Below are 19,757 nucleotides of genomic sequence, written 5' to 3' on the forward strand. Positions count from 1 at the left end.
CTTCCTTGGGCCCCTCAGTCCAACAGAGAAAAACTCAAACAAAAGATGAAGCTCAAGGAAGAGAGGCCAGCTGGGGCAGCATATGTGGCTGCGCCCTCCTGCTCTGCCTCTGGAATCTTCTGGGTACCAAGAGCTCAGAGTTCTGGGCTGTTTTAAGGAGGGAGGCCCTTGTTTAGCATCTCCCGCTGGCAAGCCACGTCCACTCACGATGGCGCACTGACTTACTGTGGGACCGAGACAAATCATGGGCCCTTAACTGTCTTGATCTTGATCTGTGCTCTGGGGATAGGCAAGGGAAGAGGGACAACGGACTCTGCAAGTGTAAAATACCGTTCGCACGAAACACAGGACAGAGGAAGCATCTGGCACAGATTCACTTTCAGGGACACTGAGTACCCACTGCCCTCTGCCATCGGGTCAGACAAGATTCAGCGGCTGACACACCCCTGCTGACACGGGTCAACAGCACCAGGATACTTGGGGTCGGCGTGTCAACACCCTAAAGAGGCAACGTCACCAAGGCCAAGGCAACCCAAGCCCCCAGCGGAGGCAGAAGGCTGGTGCTGTTCAAGACCCCCGTGTGGGCGTGGCCACCAAGGTCCCCTCCGACTCCTACAGCACGGGCTGTCTGGGGACCCCGAAGGGTGAGCCTGTCCAGAGCGGACAGAGGCACTGGGGCCGGTGTAGACTGTGCCCTGCGGCTGATTTCCTGCAGTTCACTGTGTCAGTGGGGTGGCAGCCCAGGGAGAAACGCCGCAGCTGGACAGTGGTCTGAGGAGTAACGGTGGTGATAAGCTTCCCCAGGCTTATGTCATTAAAACCACGGCATCACACCAGGGAGGAGGCACGGGCTCCGTGAACCCTGCTGTGTCAGGGTTCACGACCACGGGGCATGCCGGGCCCGCAGATGTCCCCTGGAAAAGGAGACGACGTTTCTGCATTTGGAAATTTCCACCAAAGCCAGCCCCATAGTTTAGCACACCGTGTTTCTGGGTCCTGCTGTAACACCTTTGCGGGGTCACAGCTTGGGGTGAAGCAGGGAGGGCTGGGCCATCTCTGTCCAAATGGTCAGAAGCCTTCCCTGGGCAGAGAGCTCGGGGCAGGGGACCCTCCCTAGGAGAGGAGGCAGCCTAGCACCTGAACGGTCCCAGGGATTCCGCCCCTGGCTGTTTCTGAGGGGACAGCGCCACCTGCTGTCCACCTCGCCGTTTTTGTTGGGATAACAGCAGGGACCCACTGAGGAAAATTGATTTCACCTGAACGTGGACAGAGGCTGTGCACAGATAAACCTGATTCTGATGTTTCAGGGTCTCTGACCTTTGTTAAGGTGCAGCTGGCGTTTTTTGGGAGACAGCTAAACTAAATGAATTTAGTCTTTTCCTAATTACACAAATGATAGGGCTTATTTAAAATAAAATAAACTGTAGAAAGGTGAAAGGAAGAAAGCAAACATGGCTTCAAACCCACCCCTCGAGACAGCGTGTCGGCTCCAGGAGACGTCTCCCTGCACACACGGAGACCTGCCGACCCTGGAAAAGCAGGCGATGAGCCCAGGATTGAGACCCTGGGAGTCAGAGAGCCTGAGTCTGAGTCCCAACTCCACTGCTTCCCAACTGTGAGCTCGGGCCGGTGCCTCCCCACTATGCCTCAGCTTCCCCATCTTTAAAATGGGGGTGATGGTAGGAGAACTCCTCTCAAAGGATTAAGTGATTAGAAAATCTATGAAGGGCTTACAGGTGAAGAAACCGAGAGGGCAAGCACTCCACCTGAGGTGGCACAGCAAGGGCCCGTCGGAGCTGGATTCACTGCCAACCCTGGCGGGTGTGGCTTCAACACCACGTGCCTCCACCACTAAATCAATTGTCTCTGGTGTCCCCATGGGCCACCCTGGCTCCCAGCTACCTCGGAGGCCTGTTGGTAGTCAAGAGATGACGACGGACAGGCTTCTCCCTTGATGGTGGGGAGAGGCCCTGGGACTGAAGGTCAGCTCTGCTATGTGACCTGCACAAGTCAGATAACCTCTGGGAGCCACATCTTTCTCACCTAGAAAATGGGAACGTAACAACACCTGCTTCATGGGATTCTTCTAAGGGTTAAGTGAGTTAATCCACCCTCCGAGGCAGGCAGGGATGTTTAGTTTGCTCACAACTCAGCACTTCAGGGTCTGAGTTTATTGCTTCCAAAACATCCAAAGTGCAAAATGTCCACATTACATGGTCACATGTCAGCTCCCATTATAACTTTTGTGATTTATGGACGTCGGAAATAAAGAATTCCATTCACAAGAAGAAATCCTGCCCCACTGGAGGAACAGGAGTGTGGGTTCCGCTATTCAGAAGTCTCTGCTTGTTTGAAAGATCGCCCAGGCAGTCTCCAGTGAAAACCTAGGATGACGACAAGGCCTGGCAAAGCAAGTGGGACTCGCAGGGCAGGGCGTGGTAGGGGACAAGAGGGGCTCCGCCACGCACCGGGGAACAAGCCATCACAACTCGGTGCCTCAGCTGCCTCATCTACACGTGCAATAAAATACGGGGCCATTTCAAGCAACAGACGGAAAGCTGGCCTGGTGACCCTCAGACTGAGGGCTTCCAACAGGGGCAGCTACCTAGTGACGTGCACATCAGAACTGAAGGCAGCAGGACAGATGCAACGGAGAGTGGACAAAACCCACCGCCCCCTGCCTGGAGACTCTCCTGCAGGCTCCTGAACTGAGCAGCCCCAGCCCCAGGGGTGTCTCTGCCACTAGCATGTGTGCACCTGGGGGTATCACCCCACCCTGCATCTCTCTTCTAGAAAATGACACGGTTTTGTGTGCCTCTTTCTACCTTAGGTGGCAAGGTGAAGGTGACCCACAGTGAAAGAAGACAGATAACTCTGGCCTAGTCTACAATCAGCTACAACCTGACTCCTGGCTTCACTACCAAAGCTGGGGGACTGTGGGCCAGTTACCCGTCTGTTACCTGCTTCTCTCAGAAGCGACTGTGAGGGTCAGGTGAAATCACACACTTGCGCATCTATATAATTTGTATTTCTAAATTGTATCTTCAGTAATGTGTATTTATAAGTGCATCATATAATTCACATAGTAACATTGTTATAAATGAAATTATGCCACTGATTATTAATAAAGAACAAATCACCCTCTAAACTTAAAGCAGCAGAAAGGATTCATCTCACTCCTGACTGCAATCTGGGCAGGGCGCAGTGGCAACAGCCCTTGTCTGCTCCAGGAGGCATCAGCTGAGACGCCTCACCTGGGCTTGGGGACCGACTTTCAAGGTGGCACACCCACGAGGACGGTGAGGTGGTGGTACACACTCCTCTGCTAGGCCCCGGCCCAGGCAACTTGGGCTTCCTCACAGCGTGGGGACCAGGCTCTGAGGACAAGCGTCCCAAGAAGATGAGGGGGAAACTGCCAGGTCCTCAGCCTCCGCGTGCCAGCCAGCAGTGTACACCCAGCTGCCCTAGGGCCCAGATCCACGGGGATCTGCACAGACTCCTTCGCTCAATGGGGCTGTTGAATAACCTTGGGCCAACACTTCACAACTTCCACAGCATTTTAAACAGCTCAATAAATTTGAGCCATTACCATCAGGAGTGAAGACAGAAGACCGTTATCACCAGAAGACAGAAGCCAACCCAGCTGAGGTCGGCACCCCACTCTCAGCTGCAGAACAGCTGGGGGCTCAGGTAGGCAGCGCCCGTTAAAGAATACTGCGGGAGGTGACTGTAAATTCACCTACACACCAATCTCTTCTTCCTGCTTTTATGTATGGAGTTTTGTGTCAGATTTATCTTGAAGACAGACTTCCCCAGGATAGCCCTGCCCCACCCCACCCCCTAAAAAAACCCATTTTGAAAATGACTAGAGAGTCCACAGTATCTACTGTATTTGGAACATTGGTTGGGGTTAGATCCAGATACAGGGGAAGTGAGGTTAGCAATACCCATTCAGCTCTTTCTGCTGAGTGCAGGGGGTGTGAGAGGCAGAAGTGAAGTTTTGGAAGAGTCCTCTGCAAGCCAGGTGCTTCCTGGGAGCCTGTGGGGGGGAGGCAGGTGGTGAGAGGTGGCAATGCTCCCCAGGAAAACGAGGTGAAGGGAAGGATCCTCAGTTTTGCTCCTCCGGCAAAAAGGCAGAAAGCTTCACCTCATGGCGATCGTCTGGCCCCAGTTCCTTAAAATCCAGGGCAAAGCCTTCTCAGGCTTGGCTAGGAAGGGCGCTGGGATGGATTGTTGATGTCTGCTGTGGGTGTGGGTGTGGACGGAGAGCTGGATTTGCCTCATGTTTACCATCCCTGGACCCGATTACTGTTTCTTTTTAAATGTTGCTCTCATCTGACATTTTATCTTCTCGCCAATATCTCTTCACCAAACATAAACTCTTTTGTGGTTTTAGCTACACGGGCTCTCTTTTCTTGGGTAGTTTTATTCTCAGCCTTTTCTATTTGCAGTCTTGTGTCATCGTGTTTCTTTCTCCTCATGCGGCATCTGGGGGAGGTCTGTGTGCGTCGCTGGATGGGAACCAGGAAGGCCAAATGATGGCCGAAGGACAATGGGAGGGCAGACCTACAGAACCCCTCCCCTAAGAGTCTAGGAGGGCTGGCTCCCACACGCCCTGGCTGCTTAGGGGCTGCTGGCTGGGTTGGGGAGGGTGGGGTGTGAACAGCGCTATCCCTGCTCCTCTGCTGGTAGAGGAAGTACAGTCAACCCTTGGTATCTGTGGGGGACTGTTTCCAGGAGCCTCCGTAGATACCAAAATCCACCGATGCTCAAGTCGTTTATATCCAGTTGTGTAATACAGTCGGCCCTCCACATCCATGGGTTCCACATCCAGGACTCAGTATTTGCAGTTGGGTGAACCCACGGTTGGTGCAGAACCCGCAGGTGTTGAGGGCCAACCGTAATGCAGAGAAGCCGGCAGGGTTCCTGGGGCAGAGGCCAGGGTCCAAGTACCCGCTTTACCTCTGCCTGGGTCTGGAGCCCCGAACAAGCCCATTGCACTTTCTGAGAGCAGCTGTTTCCATTTGTAACAGTCACCCAGTCCAGAGGCCGATTTTAGAAGTAGGAGACACATGTTGTAAAGCTTATTTATCTTAACATTCCCCAAACGACTTAATACTAAATAAAATCATTTATGCATAGTGACAAATTTTAGAAAAGAACACACAGAAATTTCGATGCTTAAAAACACTGGTGAATGCCGTCACTTGGAGAAGCGTCCCGCAGACAGCTCATCCTGGACGGCTCGTTTGGATTCCATACCCGCCAAACCCTGACATTCCAGGAGAGGACCAGGAATAAGTTCCTCCTTAAATTCAGGGCCCCGCCCATCCTTTACTAACCCAACATTAGAAAACATTCTTTTATTATTTCCAAATTCCTTCATTTTTATGTTTAGATATTTAATTAGCCTGGAATTTACTTTTACGTGTGGTATGACTTAGAAGTAAATCCAAGCTGCTTTATTCACCCTTCAAAACAACAAATCTAGAGGAGGTCCTATCCCTATGCCCACTCACAGTTGAGCACGTGGAAGTTCAGACAGGAGGTACCAGGCAGCAGCAACACTGATGCTCTCGGCCGAACCTGTGTGATTCTGAAGCTCATGCTGTTAATCCTAGCTACGTTTTACAACTGCACAGAGGAGAGACTGGACGTAAATCAGAGGCAGTGTCAAGGCTGCTTAAGTGGTGGAGTGAGGGGTGACACTCTTTGTACTTCTGCTATCCCCAAATTTCCAGAACGGATAAGTTTACTTTTATAAACAGAAAAAATCTAAGTGACGGTGAGCAGTGAGCCTTAAAAGAAACAGAACGTTACAACCGTTCAGGCCCTAGAAACAAACATGCTCAACCCTCTCTTTGTAAAGATGAGGACGCCAATGCCCGGAGAGGCTCCATGACTTGCCGACAACATAGGAACCGTCAGCAGACACAGTGAAGCCCCAGGGCCAGCGCTCGCCATGCAGAGTTGAGGGTGGCAGGAATCTCCTCGCATCTGCAAGCAAAACTGCAGCGCCACTCAGGAAAACACAAGACGCGACCCACGAATCGTGACGAATCCACTTAAAAGGGGTTCATACAGTCTCAGCAACTTGTCAAGCGCTCAGTTTCCATTACTTTCTAATATGCGAACTATACAATTATGATGCTGACAAATACTCAAGAACTCTGAGAACGAAAAGCAGGGTCCCTGAGGGCCCCTCCTGGCGGCGCTGAGAACTGCGGCTCTGGGGCTGCCCGAGGCGAATGGAGGGGAGGCGCGCAGGTGACACATCTGGAGGGCTTGTATTTCAGGCCCTTGGTCCTAGTTTCCCTCATACTAACCTACTGTCCACAAATATAAAAAAATGATGAATGCATTCAGATCATCTGTGTATCAATACATCTGGATTATTTCAGCTGAAAGTGACAGAAAACCCAGCAATCTGGCTCAACCCGGAGGGATCATCCCTGATGGGCACAACTCAACAGTCTAAGGTGCTGGCGCCAGACTCACCAGACACCGGCCCCCAGGGCTGAGGCCCGGACCCAGCCTCCCCCTTGGCTCTGACGGAGCCCTTCCCATTTGCATTGCTCCTGAGTTGCTCTGTATCAGCAGGTGGTTCTCACGGCTGGGGCTGGGGCACAGTGGGGAGTAAAGGCAGGGACAGACTCACTTCCTGCCCTCCTGTAGCACTACTCCAACGGTAGCAAGTCAAGGATAGAAACATCAACCAAAACTGAACAAGAACATGCCAAAGACAGGAGGCATTCTGGAAAAAACGGGAAAACCAACCGGAACGGAGCAAGGAGTTCAGATATCAGGTCGCTACTCTGGACTGGGCGGTCAGTCAGCCTGGGATGGCCAAGCTGAACACAAGTGACAAAACGAAACCAGCCAAGGGACAGGGGTTGGGCAGAGAAAGAGTGAGCCCAGAGGCCCTACGGCCTGGACTGCCCTGTGTTAAGATATTCTACCCCCTGGTTTTGCTCATGTCAATGTGGAGTCTGCATTTAACCGAGCAAATCTAAGGATCAATTCTCTTTCCAAAGTCTCCACTGCATTTTCACTGTAAAACCAATGAGAAAATGCTTTTTCAAAGGGAGACTGAGAGCCTTGAGAACCTTATCTTCAAAGTGCAGGCAAGGCCTGCCCCTTGAGGCATAATAATGGGTTTAAAACATGCTCAGTAAGACCCTCTGGTGGAAAAATAAAAATGCCCCGTGCATATACATTTGAAAAAAAAAATGAAATCTCCACTTAAATGCTCATCTTGACTTTTCACCCAGGATCACTGCAAAAGCACTTCCGTTTAGAAAGCACAGTTCGGCCAAAATCCAGCTTGATTTCCAGGAACAGAGAAATGGAGGGACAGAAAACATACGACAGTGGACAAATGAGTGTGTGAGCATGTGTCTGGCCTCGTCCGTGACGTCGGCTGGGACAACTCACTGACAGCCAGGATTTCCCAGACACAGGCTCCCTGCTGTTCAGGGGCAGCTGGCCGAGAGCAGAGGTGTTCACCCCGGGGGAGGAGCCTGGCTGGAAAGGTAAGGAGGGGACAGAGGTGAGACCACACAGCCGAGGGTCCACGTCAGATTGGCCTCCATCTCCGACACCAGCACTGAGGTGTGACAAGCAGTCTGTACCCAGGGGACTGAACCACCTGGCTTCTGCAAGCTGAGCGCATCTTTTCCCTTCTAGCAGTGCCAGGCCAAGGAGCCAGGAACACAAGGATATCTTCTTGTTCTGAGCCGCCACGCCTCTGCAGCTGGTCCTCTGTCCACCTTCTCTTAATCTCCCACGCCTCTCAAGTTCAAAACACAGACTCCCCTAAACTGCAGTCAGCATTTACTCCAACTTGTTTATTGCCCACTTGGTCCCCTAAACCAAGACACCAGCAGGGCTGAGACACCCAGCAGGCTGAAGGCCCAGGATAAGCCAAAGCCTGAACATGGACCTTTCTGCCTTCAGAAGATGGGAAGCATATTACGGTTGACTTCCCTGCTCCTCAGGAGACACCAGGCAGCAGCTGAAGCTCTGACTTCCGGGAGAGGACTGAACTCAAGGCAGCTCGTGCAGCACAGCTCCACCACATCCCGCTGTGCCGGGTCCTGAAGCTCGCCGGGGCTGGAGCGGGATGTTGTCACGGGTCAGGGTGCGGCTCTCCAGTGCGGCCGCCCGCCGGGCCACTGGCCCCCTGATGCCTGGCCAGCGCCACCCTCACTGTGTTGGCGCCCAGACAGAAGCCCTGCAAGCGGGAGATGGCCTGCCAGGCCTCGGCCGGGTCCCGGTAGTGGAGGAAGGCCCCGCGCTGCGGCCCCTGCCAAGTGAGCCGTGAGGGCGCCGCGCCCCGTGCGCTGAGGGCTCGCTTCAGCTCACTCACCCGGGCGTCCCGGGGGAGGTTCCCAACGTAAACAGTGCTGGAAGGCACATCGTCCCCCTGCCAGGAGCCCGATTCCAGCGAGGGCAGCTCCCGCGGGCTTCTGACGGTGCTCAGGGCGGCCCGGGCACGCGGCAGGCCCCGGTGTGTGTCCCGAAGGGTGACGTCCTTCCCGGCCTGCTCCTCTCGGCAGCGCAGGCTTCTGAGGACTGGCATTTTCCCCATCATCTCACAGCTGATCTGAAAAAGCAAGGCAGTTCCAGATTCTTGAGGTGTCCAAAAGGGACCATGACTTGGTGACAAGGGAGGAGAAAGCAGTCACTCAGGGGCCTCTGCCCCACATGCTCGTGGAAGCCTCCGTCCACTCAGGCCAGCCATCTCCATCTGCCATTCTGCGTCTGCCAGACAGGCCGTGGCCGCTGCAGGAACCGGACGGCTTTCTCCATCTTCCTGGGGGCCCAGAGGGCAGCCAACCACGGCTTCCTGCGCAGAAGGCGAAGAGCTAGGGGCTTCCCCGGCGGCCCAGTGGTTGGGACTTGGCCTTCCAAGGCAGGGGGTGTGGATGTGACATGCCTCACCGCCAAAAAACCAAAACATAAAAGAGAAGCAATACTGTAACAAATTCAATAAGGACTTTAAGTTCACATCAAAAAAAAAAATCTTAAAAGAAAAAAGGGGAGGAGCTAAGATCACTGGTATGAGGGTTACAGGGTCACAGGTGGCAACCGCCCTGGGGACCCCAGGATAATGGGGCGGTTTCTGCTTCCACACCCGTCTCCTCCCCAACCTACGCCTTTGGGTGGGAGGAGGTCTTTAATGGGGCCGTGGGGATCTCCTTCTCAGCCTCCCCCCACCCCCCACCTCGCACCCCTTAATTAAGGGCCAAACCCATCCAGACCTCCGGGAAAAAGCACAGACAAGGCGAATGTGAAACAGAATGCTACATGGAGAACACTTTCTAGCAAAGGGTGATCAGGCTACAAAATAACGAATCCCACATACAATGTTACATCTCAAAGAGAAAGACTTTTACACAAAAGACACTTTTGGCTTTTTGGTCAAATTGATCAGCAAGTGTTTCCTGAGCACCCATGGCAATGGCGGTGACAGAAGCGCCCCAGTACTCGAGGTGAAGCCTGAACAGGACACCCACGGCTCCGTCCTGTGGGGCAGGGGCACTGGGGGCTGAGCCTGGGCAGAAGTGCTTCATGTCTCTTAAGGAATCCCAAGGCAGAAATGAAACAGAAAGCCATGCTTAGTTCTTTTCAATAATTCATTCTTTAGAGATGCTTTCTGTCTTCTGTTTGGGGCACAAAGCATGTAAATGATCAGTCACCAAGGGAATCCCCTGGCGGTCCAGTGGTTGGGACTCCATGATGCCACCGCTGAGGGCATGGGTTCAATCCCTGGTGGGGGAACTAAGACCCCACAAGCTGTGCAGCGCGGCAGGAAAAAAAAAAAATCAGTCGCCAAGAGGCAAGCAATGGTCCAAGCACGGGCTTCCCACAGATGTGGGTCCATCAGAACACAGATCAGCACACAAGGCAGACAGCTGTAACTTTTCTACAAAAATAGTTCAACTAGCACCAGTGTTCTCAATATATTCAGAAGCCTATGTAACTTAGGGCAATGGTTCTTATCCTTGTCAGGGTGTCAGGGACCCTGGAGAGAAGCTGGGGTTCCCTCCCAAGAAGGGCTCCACCACAAGTCTCTGTACAATTTCCCAGCACTTGTTCCCGGACCTACAATCCGCAAGAGGCACACAGGTCCCAGGTTGAGAATCAACGGATCAGAATAAGATTTAAAGAAACACGAACACCTAAGCACGGCACGTATCTTCTCGCAAACCTGCAGGCTGCTAACCCTCACCAACTTCGTCCTGGTCGTCTCTCCCAGTGCTGTGCAGATGATGCTCTCCCCCGCAGCAAAGCCCTGCCTGGGGGTCAGAGCTCTCCCCAGCCGGATGCTGCCCTTGTCCCCGGCACAGCCAAGTCAGGAGCCTTGCGGGGGCACCCGACCACTCGGGTCTTCAGAACAGAGCACACTCTTAGCGCAAAGAAAAACTCCCTCCTTCTCATGTTTCCCATTGTTCAGATACAAAGAGAGAAACAAAAACCACGTCTATGCCTCGGAGACACCCACAAGACGGAGCCACTCTTCCTGATCAAAGGGAATCTTCCTCCACTTGACCCTCTGCCATCTCCTGAACTGACTCATCTGCAGGTGGTTAAACTCACAGACCAGTCCTCCAGAGGCTCCAGTTCCCAAAGAATCCCAAAGACAATGCGAGTCAGGCCAACCCAACTCCCTGCCACGTCCCTCGTCTGCCTTCGTAAGGAGTTCACATTCTTGCATTCTTTCAAAGTACCTAGGAGCAGACTTAAACTGGTCATAATTAGATTCTTGGGGACTTCTTAAGTTACTGGATCTAGCATTGAGAAAGAATGATCAAATTTAAAACTGTAATTACAATCAGAGAAAAAGTGTGACTATGTCCTTGTATGAGAGAACTAAACGTTACCCCAGTCCAAGCACCAGCAGCGGGAGCCACCAGGCCACACCTCCTGGGAAACACCGTGCATCCGCTGGGCCCACTGTGGCCAGATGAGCACCCCTGAAGTGCCCAGTGGACCCACAGGGCTGCCTCAGGCAGAGGTGCGTGTTCTCATGAAGCCTGACCCACGGGGTGAGGCTCCACGCTCAGGCAGCAGACATCCACCCTAAAACGTGTGTGAAGCAAACACGCATTCTTCTGTGCACGTCCCCGGGAGCTACCTGATCCCAAGCTGGCGCACATGCAAACTGCAATCAGCTGCAGGATAAGGAAAGCCTGCCAGCACACACTGTGAACTGAGCCCACAGCACCGCCACGCTGGCAAACACCAAGGCATCTTTGGAAACAGAAACAGAAACGCGAGGCTTTTACGTAAAACTGCTCGTCCTGAGAGCGGTATGTCCTTTGGAACAACAAAGCCCAGTGTCAGCTCCCTCTCCACGCCACTCCCACCCCGCGAGCTCTAAAGGACAAACCTCCCTGACCATGAGGGGGCCTCTGCCACTTTCCCAGCCATTTGCCACCTATGTGCTCCTCACGGGATGGCGTAGGTTGATGGTGGCCCTACAGCCAACAAGCTTCTGAGAGCCGAGTGGACGGGCTGGACACCCACACGGGACCCACACCGCGGCTCTCTATTTTTCCTGGCTGGCAATTAGGAACATTTGTTAGGTTTTGTCTATTTGCCATGTGAAATGGAAGATTTTGCTTGTTAATCAAGCAAAAAAATGTATGCCCTTCTGTAACTAATCATACCATTTAAAAAGCAAGTGTAAAGCAAAATTGATTTTTTCTGTGCGCTACGATCCCTTTTTGCTGAAGCATGCAGACGGCAGTCATTTCTAAATATATGTTCCCTTTAGAGATTAAATTAAACCTGTCCCCTAGAAATGCTCGCTAAGCCCAATACAATCAGAAATCTGACTCTCGACGCATCTGCTGCCAGCCCAAGAAGAAGACACTTGGCTCTGACCTCCCTCCGCCACACGCCGGGCTACACTCTGGGATAAATTGCTTTTCTTTCTGGTTCTCACTTCACTTGACCAGAAGATAAGGTGCTGGGGAGGGATGATCTCATTCTATAACGCCAGGATGTGCTGGAGCAGCTGCTGGCAAAGTTAAACAGAAACACCAGAAGTATTTCTAATGAGAACTACAACTTCCATAAAAATCACGTTAGTCTCTTGCAAGACTTAGAAGGTGGGTCGAGGAGACCCACTGTCTGAAGTGACTGGAGCTGGAAACAGAGTCCATATCAGATCAGTCTATTGGCTGGGGCAGTACTCACATTTCTTGAGAAGCTGGAGCAAAGGCTGGAAAATCAGATGCTGTACAGTCTTTGCGTATTAAGAATGAGTTAAAAAAAAAAAGCATCACGTTTGGTACCTATTTCAAAACATTGCATCTGGGAGGGCTACAGTGTTTAGAAAAAAGGGGGACTCCAGATATTCCAATGATAAAGACAAGAGGCAAATTCCTAGAGTCTGATCCCTACATGACGAGTCTCTGGGTAGAGCATCACAGAAGGATTTACCGGTATGTGCCAAACAAAGAGCCACCCTGAAACGGCACTGAGCTGCCCCCACCACCTCCTCAAATCTTCAGCGCAGGGCTTCCCTGGGGGCGCAGTGGTTGGGAGTCCGCCTGCCGATGCAGGGGACCCGGGTTCGTGCCCCGGTCCGGGAAGATCCCACACGCCGCGGAGCGGCTGGGCCCGTGAGCTACGGCTGCTGGGCCTGAGCGTCTGGAGCCTGTGCTCCATGGCGGGAGAGGCCACAACAGTGAGAGGCCCGCGTACCGCAAAAACAAACAAACAAAAATCTTCAGTGGAATTAGGGACTTTGTCCCCAAAGTCAATGAAAACGCACTCTGGCTGCACACAGAGCAAGCCCAAGACAGAAAAACCCCAGGGGCTGGAGAGAGTCCTTGCCTTCACAGGACCCATCGCTCTGCATTGCAGAACTGAGAACACAGGACCCAAAGTAAGAAATGGCCTTTTACAAGCTAGGGACTCTTGCCAAGGCCTCACTAAGCATGAGCATCCTTCGGGAAGAGGGAAGAGGATGAGTAAGCCAACATCCCGATCAGCAGGCTGACATGTCTCAGGAAGCTGTGGTTGAACTTGGTTTCCTTTCATCTCAGAGGGATTATATTCATCTAACACAACTGATAACCTAATTTGTTGCTTTCTTTGTATTTTTCTTGTTAAAATCTGCAGACTGTAACCACGGCTATTCTCCAAGGCAACCAACTCTCTCTCCCCGGAGAGGCCCCCAGAATCCTCCCAGCCTGAGCTGCAGCTGGCCCTCAGCTATGAAGTGCTGGCCCCAGGGCATCTGCAGCCTCGCTGTGGCCGCGCCTGTGATGTATCCTCCCCAGACCGCGTGCTCACCTCTGAGCACAGCCACCTCGCTCCCACGGCCTGTATGCCAGTCGCCATTCAAAGGGAGGCTGTGGGCCTGAATTCTGGGGAAGCCCAAGTTCTAACTGTCCCGAGAGACGCTTTCATAGTCGTGAAGGATGCTGCGCCTTCTCCCCGGTGCTCAGGGTGCACGTGGACTGCCCCACACCCCAGCTCAGGGTCTCATGTGCTCCCCTCTGCTCTCCTCAGGGGCTCTCCTGGCAGGAGCGCGGGCATCTGTGGGGAAGCCCTCAGGCTGCCGTGAGAGCACAGGGCTCATCCTCGGAGGGGAGGTGGATGCTGCTGACTCCCAGGCCCCCAGGAAGGAGGCCTTCCAGCTCTGGATGACTCAGGTTTAAGGAATGTGAAACAGGGACAAACATGCTAAGCTGACCAGGAGTTTCAATGCAAACAGAGCACAACTTCTCCAGTTTTCTCAGTAATTCTGGCTATTTACCAGCAGATGGCATCAAAACCCACAGGTTGGCTTCTGGGGTCAAACTCCAATTGCAGACCACTCTGCGGTCCATGCCACTGCCTGTTCTGGAGATGCAAGTCACCACGGCATCAGCTTATGAAGGCTTTGGGTACTGCCTCCTACCCAATTCGGTTCTGCATGGAGATGCAGACAGCAGTAAGAAAATCTGGGTTTGCAAAAGGACAGACTGATGATTAGGACCATGCAGAGCTGGGACGGCAGAAGACAGCTCTTAGCAGTGAAAGCCAGCGGGCAAACAGACTCAAGGCATCAGCTCTCCTAGTTGAGTTGGTCACTTCCCGCTGCCTAGAGCTGGTGTCGTGTAGAGACCTTGAACCCTGCCTGCTCGTCAGAACCAGCAGGTTTGCAAAGTAGATGCTCCAGCCCATGCTTGGAGACCGTGATTCAGAAGCAGAAATGTTCAGAAACTCGTGGGTGACTCTAACGCACAGCCATGCAGGCCTGGGGACAGCCGCCATGCCAGACAGAGAACACAGGGAAAGAGGAGGTGCCTATAAGCCACGGGCCTCGCTCCACAGCACGGTGACCCACCTTGGACCACTCGATTCCTGTTGGCTTGGGGCGCTCACACCCCGTGGTGATGACTCGAGTTGGAGTGAGAATATAGTCCACGGTGAGGTCGTGATCCTCAAGGAGTGTTTCAGGTATGTCGACAACCTGGTCAAACAGAAGCGGGTGAAGGAGCGGACAGGGATACGGCCCCAGGTGTGTTGGCTGCACCGCTGGGTGGAAGTATGATGTCCCCCAAACCCATCATGGGCAAGGCCGAGCTGCCACACCAGGCGAATCCAGCCTGGCTGAGCGACGCCATGCCCGACACGGCATGGAGGGAAGGCGGACACCCTGCTGGCCTGTTCCCAGGAAGCACCTGGCAGTCGTGGACGATGGTGACCACTGGCGTCCCCTGGCTGACCGCTCCCATCGACACCATCATGGCGTATTCAAGGTCGGCATAGCCTTCTCCCTTCCCAATTCTCCAGCCTAAGAACAACGCAGAGAATCAATGTCTCTGTGGGGTCTGGGGAACCATGCAGGATTACGTTTCTCATCGTGGACTCAGAGGCGTTACAGAGGAAGAGCCACACACAGCGGTTCACACACAGTGAAGTGAGCGTGGAGCCTTCTCAACACAGACCTCTCCTTTACCAAGGAAACTGCGCTTGCATTTATGGGAGCTTTACGTCTACAAGTAGTGAAACAGTAGTTTTTAAAAACACTAAGGACAAATTCCTACTAAAGGCAAATCTTTTTCATCATGGAGCGAAAGCAGGAAGTCTAAATCAGGGACGTGGCTGTGAGACAGCACAGCCTTGCCTTGTAAAAGCACTACGGACTCACCCAGTGCAGCCCCACAGCTTGGAAGGAGGCGGTTTAAGCAGCACTAGTGCTATTTTCAAATTCACAAATGCGGCACAAGAAAAGGGTTCATCCTCTGAGGCTGAAGGACAAGCGAAGCAGGAGAAAAGAACGCAGGACAGCGGACAGGGGACGTTAGCACGCTGCCAGCTCCCCACAGAGTCCAGCTACTCTGCTCGGCAGGACGCCCAGGCCAGCCGGGAGCTCTGATTTCTGTGTAACGTCAGCATCGTCAGCAAGCGTGTACGCGCCATCACTCACACGTCCTGTAAGACTCAGCCCTGACTGAGCTCCTTTTACAATGAAAAGCCTTCAACCGGGCACACTAAGAAGCAAGAGGAAGACAATTCAATAGCAGAACAGCAAAGGGTACAAAGAGTCCAGAGAGAGACGGGCGGACGGACAGTGAACACAGGAGAAATGTTCAAGCTCACCCAAACCAGATGCAAATGAAGAGGCGACTCAAATACCACTGTTCACTATCAGACGCAGAAACTGAGGTGGGATAATTCTAGTTATTCACAGAAGAGGGAGAGAGGCACGCAGAGGGGTGGGGATGTGAGGTGGGCACACTTTCTGGTGGGTAATTTGGCAACATCCATCAGGATTTAAAAACCCTTTGGTCCGGCAATTCCTCTCCTAGGAATCACCCCACAGGTGGTCCTCAAAGGTACCCCTAGAGCATACGATAAGACGACACCTCATTCTGGCGGTATTTGCAAGGGAAAGACCGAAACAAACACTGGAGATAACTTAAATATATATCAGTCAGGGCTGATGGACAGGAGGAGGCTGAGCTCTGTGCTGACGGGCAGAGCCCTTGGAGACACAGACGCAGCAGCAGCAGCGCACAGCGCACTGTCAGTGCGGAAACAGAACCAGGATGAACGTGCAGCCCACACACAGAACACTCGAGATGCCTGTATCTCACACCACACAAGCTGATACTTCTGTGGGCATCAGGGGACAGGCAGAGGGAAAGTGGCCAGGCAACGCTTTCTGTGCTATCCACCTTTTTTAAACACATGCATGGTGATTTTGTTGTTTTAATTAGGGGGTTATCTAAACAGTGACAGTTACAAAACATTGTTTTCTTTTTCATACATCCTGAATTAAAAAGAAAACTCCTGACGTCCTTTTAAAAGAAGAAATCGTTGCTAACTTCCCATTGCCAAAAGAGTACAGCCCAGTTCCCGGCATCTGGCCTCTGGTCTCTGGAAGGACAGCCCCAGACACTAGAGGGCCGTGCTACGTGACCACGGCACTCCCTCTCCCCGTCCTGCCCCGCCTGCCTCAAACACACCTGGCACGCAGGAGCCAACCCTGAGGCCTCTTCTGAGGTCACCGTGCTCCAAGCTGGCGAGTCCCTCCTCTGAGCCTGCCTACGTCCACCCCGGCTTCTGTTTCCAGCACTGAGCACGTCGTATTGTAGCTCAGCTCTCATGTCTGCTCCACCCACCCACTGAGGACCCACAGCAGAGTCCACTCAGTGCCGGCCTGGCATGTGGCACACAGTGGGCACACGTGTGCTCACATGTACCCGTCCCTGAGGACACAGGTAAAGCATCTATCTGTAACTGTGAATACAAGGCAAACAAGGAATAAAGACCTGTAACATGTCACTCCTAAGCATCTCACACAGTAGCTCAGAGCAGGAGCTGGGAAAAGAGTAAGTTTAAGGTGATGGTATTAAAGGCCAACATTTAAAACACGACACTCAGGGTTCAGAACGAATGATTTAGAGCACTGCTCGCCAACTGTTTATTCGGAACCTCTACTGAAGGAAGAACTTGGCTTTGGCCGACTAACTTCCAAAGGGAGATCTGAGGATGAGCATCTCAGGACATTCTGTTGGCGGGAAGGGAGGAGAGAGAAGGCTTTCCTGGTGAGGGTGGGGGGTCCCAATCACACCACACGAGCGCAGCTCTGCAATGTGCTCATCCTGCTGCAGAATCAGCAGCTCGTTTCCAACAGCACCCAGCTGGGCCTGGGGCAGAGCAGGGCAGAGAGGAAAAGGCCCTAGGGAACCCCAGAGATGAGTCCTGAGGGCGGCTCAGCCCAGGGCAGAGGCTGGCATAGTGACCCACCCTGTCCCTGCTCATAGGCTTGCGGGGTGAAGCTCCAGGCCTCAGAGGCAGCCTCAGGACACCCCGCACTGTCCAGGAGGCTGCTGCTTCACAACAAAAAAGAGCTTCAGAACCCAACGTTTCTCCACTTACTGGAGGCTCTCCAAAAACAACTATTTACTGACGCACTGCAAATAAGTTCAGCTCCAGTTCCAGTTAACTTAAGAATAGAGGGGAAATCTTTCACCACCTGAAGAGAGATTATCTCACTTTATTTTTCCTGTTATGAAAAGTGAAAATGCTGTAAAGGTGTTGAGTGGGACTGAGAGTGGGAGGGACCGAGTTAATTCTTCAAAATGAGTGATAGACGCAGTGGTTATGCACGCCAGGCACGCGTCCAGAAAGCTGAAATCACTCACCATCAACGTCTGAAAGGCGACCGGAGCGCTGGGGTAACAGCAGGCTGCAGGGTAAGTGGTCACATCCGAGAGTTTCTGTTCTTAATCTTACCTTTTTCAGAAACAGCCACGGACCCCACGACCACTAAGTCCACAAGGACCCTGGAATCCAAGCCCACGGGAGTGCTGTAGTTCCTCACACCCTGCGGACAGACACGCGGCCTGAAAGCTCCCTGGCAGAGAGGCCACCCGTCTCATAACCCGCGGGGAGATGCACTCAGGGTCTGAACAGCCTCCCGAGGGAAGCACGTGCACCACCCCACAGCAAACACGCAGCATCATGGAAGCAGCAGCTCAGGAAAACCATGGATCAGAACCATTTTAAGACAATTCCCCACAATTCTTCCCCAGGAAAGACATCAGGAGGAACTGACAGCACAATGACTAGGATATTCATTTCATAATGTTCAACAAATCATTTTCCTCCAAGAGGCAGGAGAGCCCAGTGATTAGAATACAGGCTCGGGAGTCACAAGAAACCGGGTCCAGGTCCCTCTCCGCTGTGGCCTCAGCAGGAGGAAACTCTCTGAGCTTCAGCCTCTTCCTCTGTAAGACAGGGACACCAGCCCTGCCTCGTCCGACATGTTGGAATGAAATGACAGAGCGCAGGTAAAGCGTCTAGCATGTAAGACATGGCCATTAAGCGTGTGTGACATATTAGTTCACTGTGAAACGCTGGAGGCCTCGCTCTGCGTGAACAGCTGGTCACTCCTAACATATTAATTATTCAACCAAAGAGCACCCAAAGCACACCCACTTATGCTGACTAATGGCGGCCTGGTGCAAAGCACAGGGAGGCTCCTGTGGCCATGACTCTGATAACGGGCGACAGGGGAATCTCGGAAACCAGAGGAGGGTGCTGCATGGCCCAGCACCCGGCAGCAGCGGTCGCTGGATGTGGTACGGTGCCCAGTCGACAAGCACGTGACAAGTCCCTATAGGACCGGTACCATGATTGGGGCCTCCCAGCCATCAAACCGCAGTCATCGGCCCGCAGTGCCCACTGCAGGAAAGCGTGTCCTTCGTTAAGCTCACAGTGGCCATGCAGGCAGGTCTCTTGCCCACGGCCCATGTCCTCAAGCCTGTTTCGGGGCGCTTGGTGCCTGGCAGCCTTGGGGAGCACGCACCTGCCTGGGGTTTTCTGTGTTGTAACCTGTCAGGCCCCCTCTTCTCTCGGGGGCTCAGCCTCACCTGCTCAGTCTGACCAGACACAGCGTGAGCAACCAGGAGTCACCCTGACTCTCCAAGATCCTGTTCTATTCAACCAAGAGTCACCGGATGGGCAGAGGGACTTATGAGGCAGTTAACAGACCTTTCTGCCTGCCCCCTGGGGTGGTTACCAGAACACTCCTGAGTCAGAGTAAATACAAAGACCACGATGGCACACACAGGTGGCTGGGGTGTGGCCGTGGCAGGGGGCTGAGGGACAGACTCAGAGTTTTATCTGCCATGAAGTAAGCCTACATCACAGTCTCCTACAGCGACACGCACGGTGGCGGCATTTCACCACTAAGCTTTGGCAACCTAAATAATAATCGTACTAAATTTGCATCTGCGTTAGACGTGGCTTTAAGAGTCTCTCTCTCTCCTTTGCCATTTTTCCTCTGCCACAAAGAAAACAAAAATCTTTGGTTTTTTCTACCCGCGCTCTGTCATTCTGAGGTTCATGGCCCTGGATCTCTGATTTCCATCCGGTATCTCATGATGTAACAGAGCCCAAACACAGTTCAATCTGTATGCAAGCTCAGTTGTGAGAGCTGGTCTGGCTTTACCCTGGCCAGGACCAGCCAGTGCCGGCACCTCACAGGGCCTCCTGGCAACGAGCCCCATGTCGGTCACCCTTCGGAGGGGAGTGGGATGCTGTTAAGGGTGACACAGACCACTACACCAGCACCACGGCCATGTCTGACCTGAACCTCAACACGTGGAAAGGGGCTGCTCTTACTGTCCGGAACCTACCAATTATAACAGATCACATTCCCTGCCAGCTTGCGGAAGTATGGGCTCAGATCTGTGGCCACAACCACCAACTGCAAAGGATCACGGGGTGGCCACTTT

General features: G+C 53.0%; 1 protein-coding gene across 14 annotated transcripts in view; it reads right to left on the reverse strand.

The window, feature by feature from the left end:
- Window positions 1-3,866: 3,866 nt before the first annotated feature.
- The window catches only part of MTHFSD (methenyltetrahydrofolate synthetase domain containing), a 137,472-nt gene continuing 121,581 nt past the window's right edge, over window positions 3,867-19,757 (reverse strand). For all 14 annotated transcript variants that reach the window (XM_067718390.1, XM_067718395.1, XM_067718385.1 and 11 more), the window contains exons 5-8: window positions 17,752-17,842; window positions 14,688-14,800; window positions 14,351-14,476; window positions 3,867-8,605 (exon numbers count right to left, since the gene is read on the reverse strand). In XM_067718390.1, the coding sequence (XP_067574491.1) occupies window positions 8,129-8,605; window positions 14,351-14,476; window positions 14,688-14,800; window positions 17,752-17,842 (807 nt within the window). In that variant the 3' untranslated portion in view covers window positions 3,867-8,128. The remainder of the gene's footprint in view (window positions 8,606-14,350; window positions 14,477-14,687; window positions 14,801-17,751; window positions 17,843-19,757) is intronic.

The sequence above is a fragment of the Pseudorca crassidens genome, chromosome 20, assembly GCF_039906515.1.
Source record: "Pseudorca crassidens isolate mPseCra1 chromosome 20, mPseCra1.hap1, whole genome shotgun sequence".
Classification (NCBI taxonomy): domain Eukaryota; kingdom Metazoa; phylum Chordata; class Mammalia; order Artiodactyla; family Delphinidae; genus Pseudorca; species Pseudorca crassidens.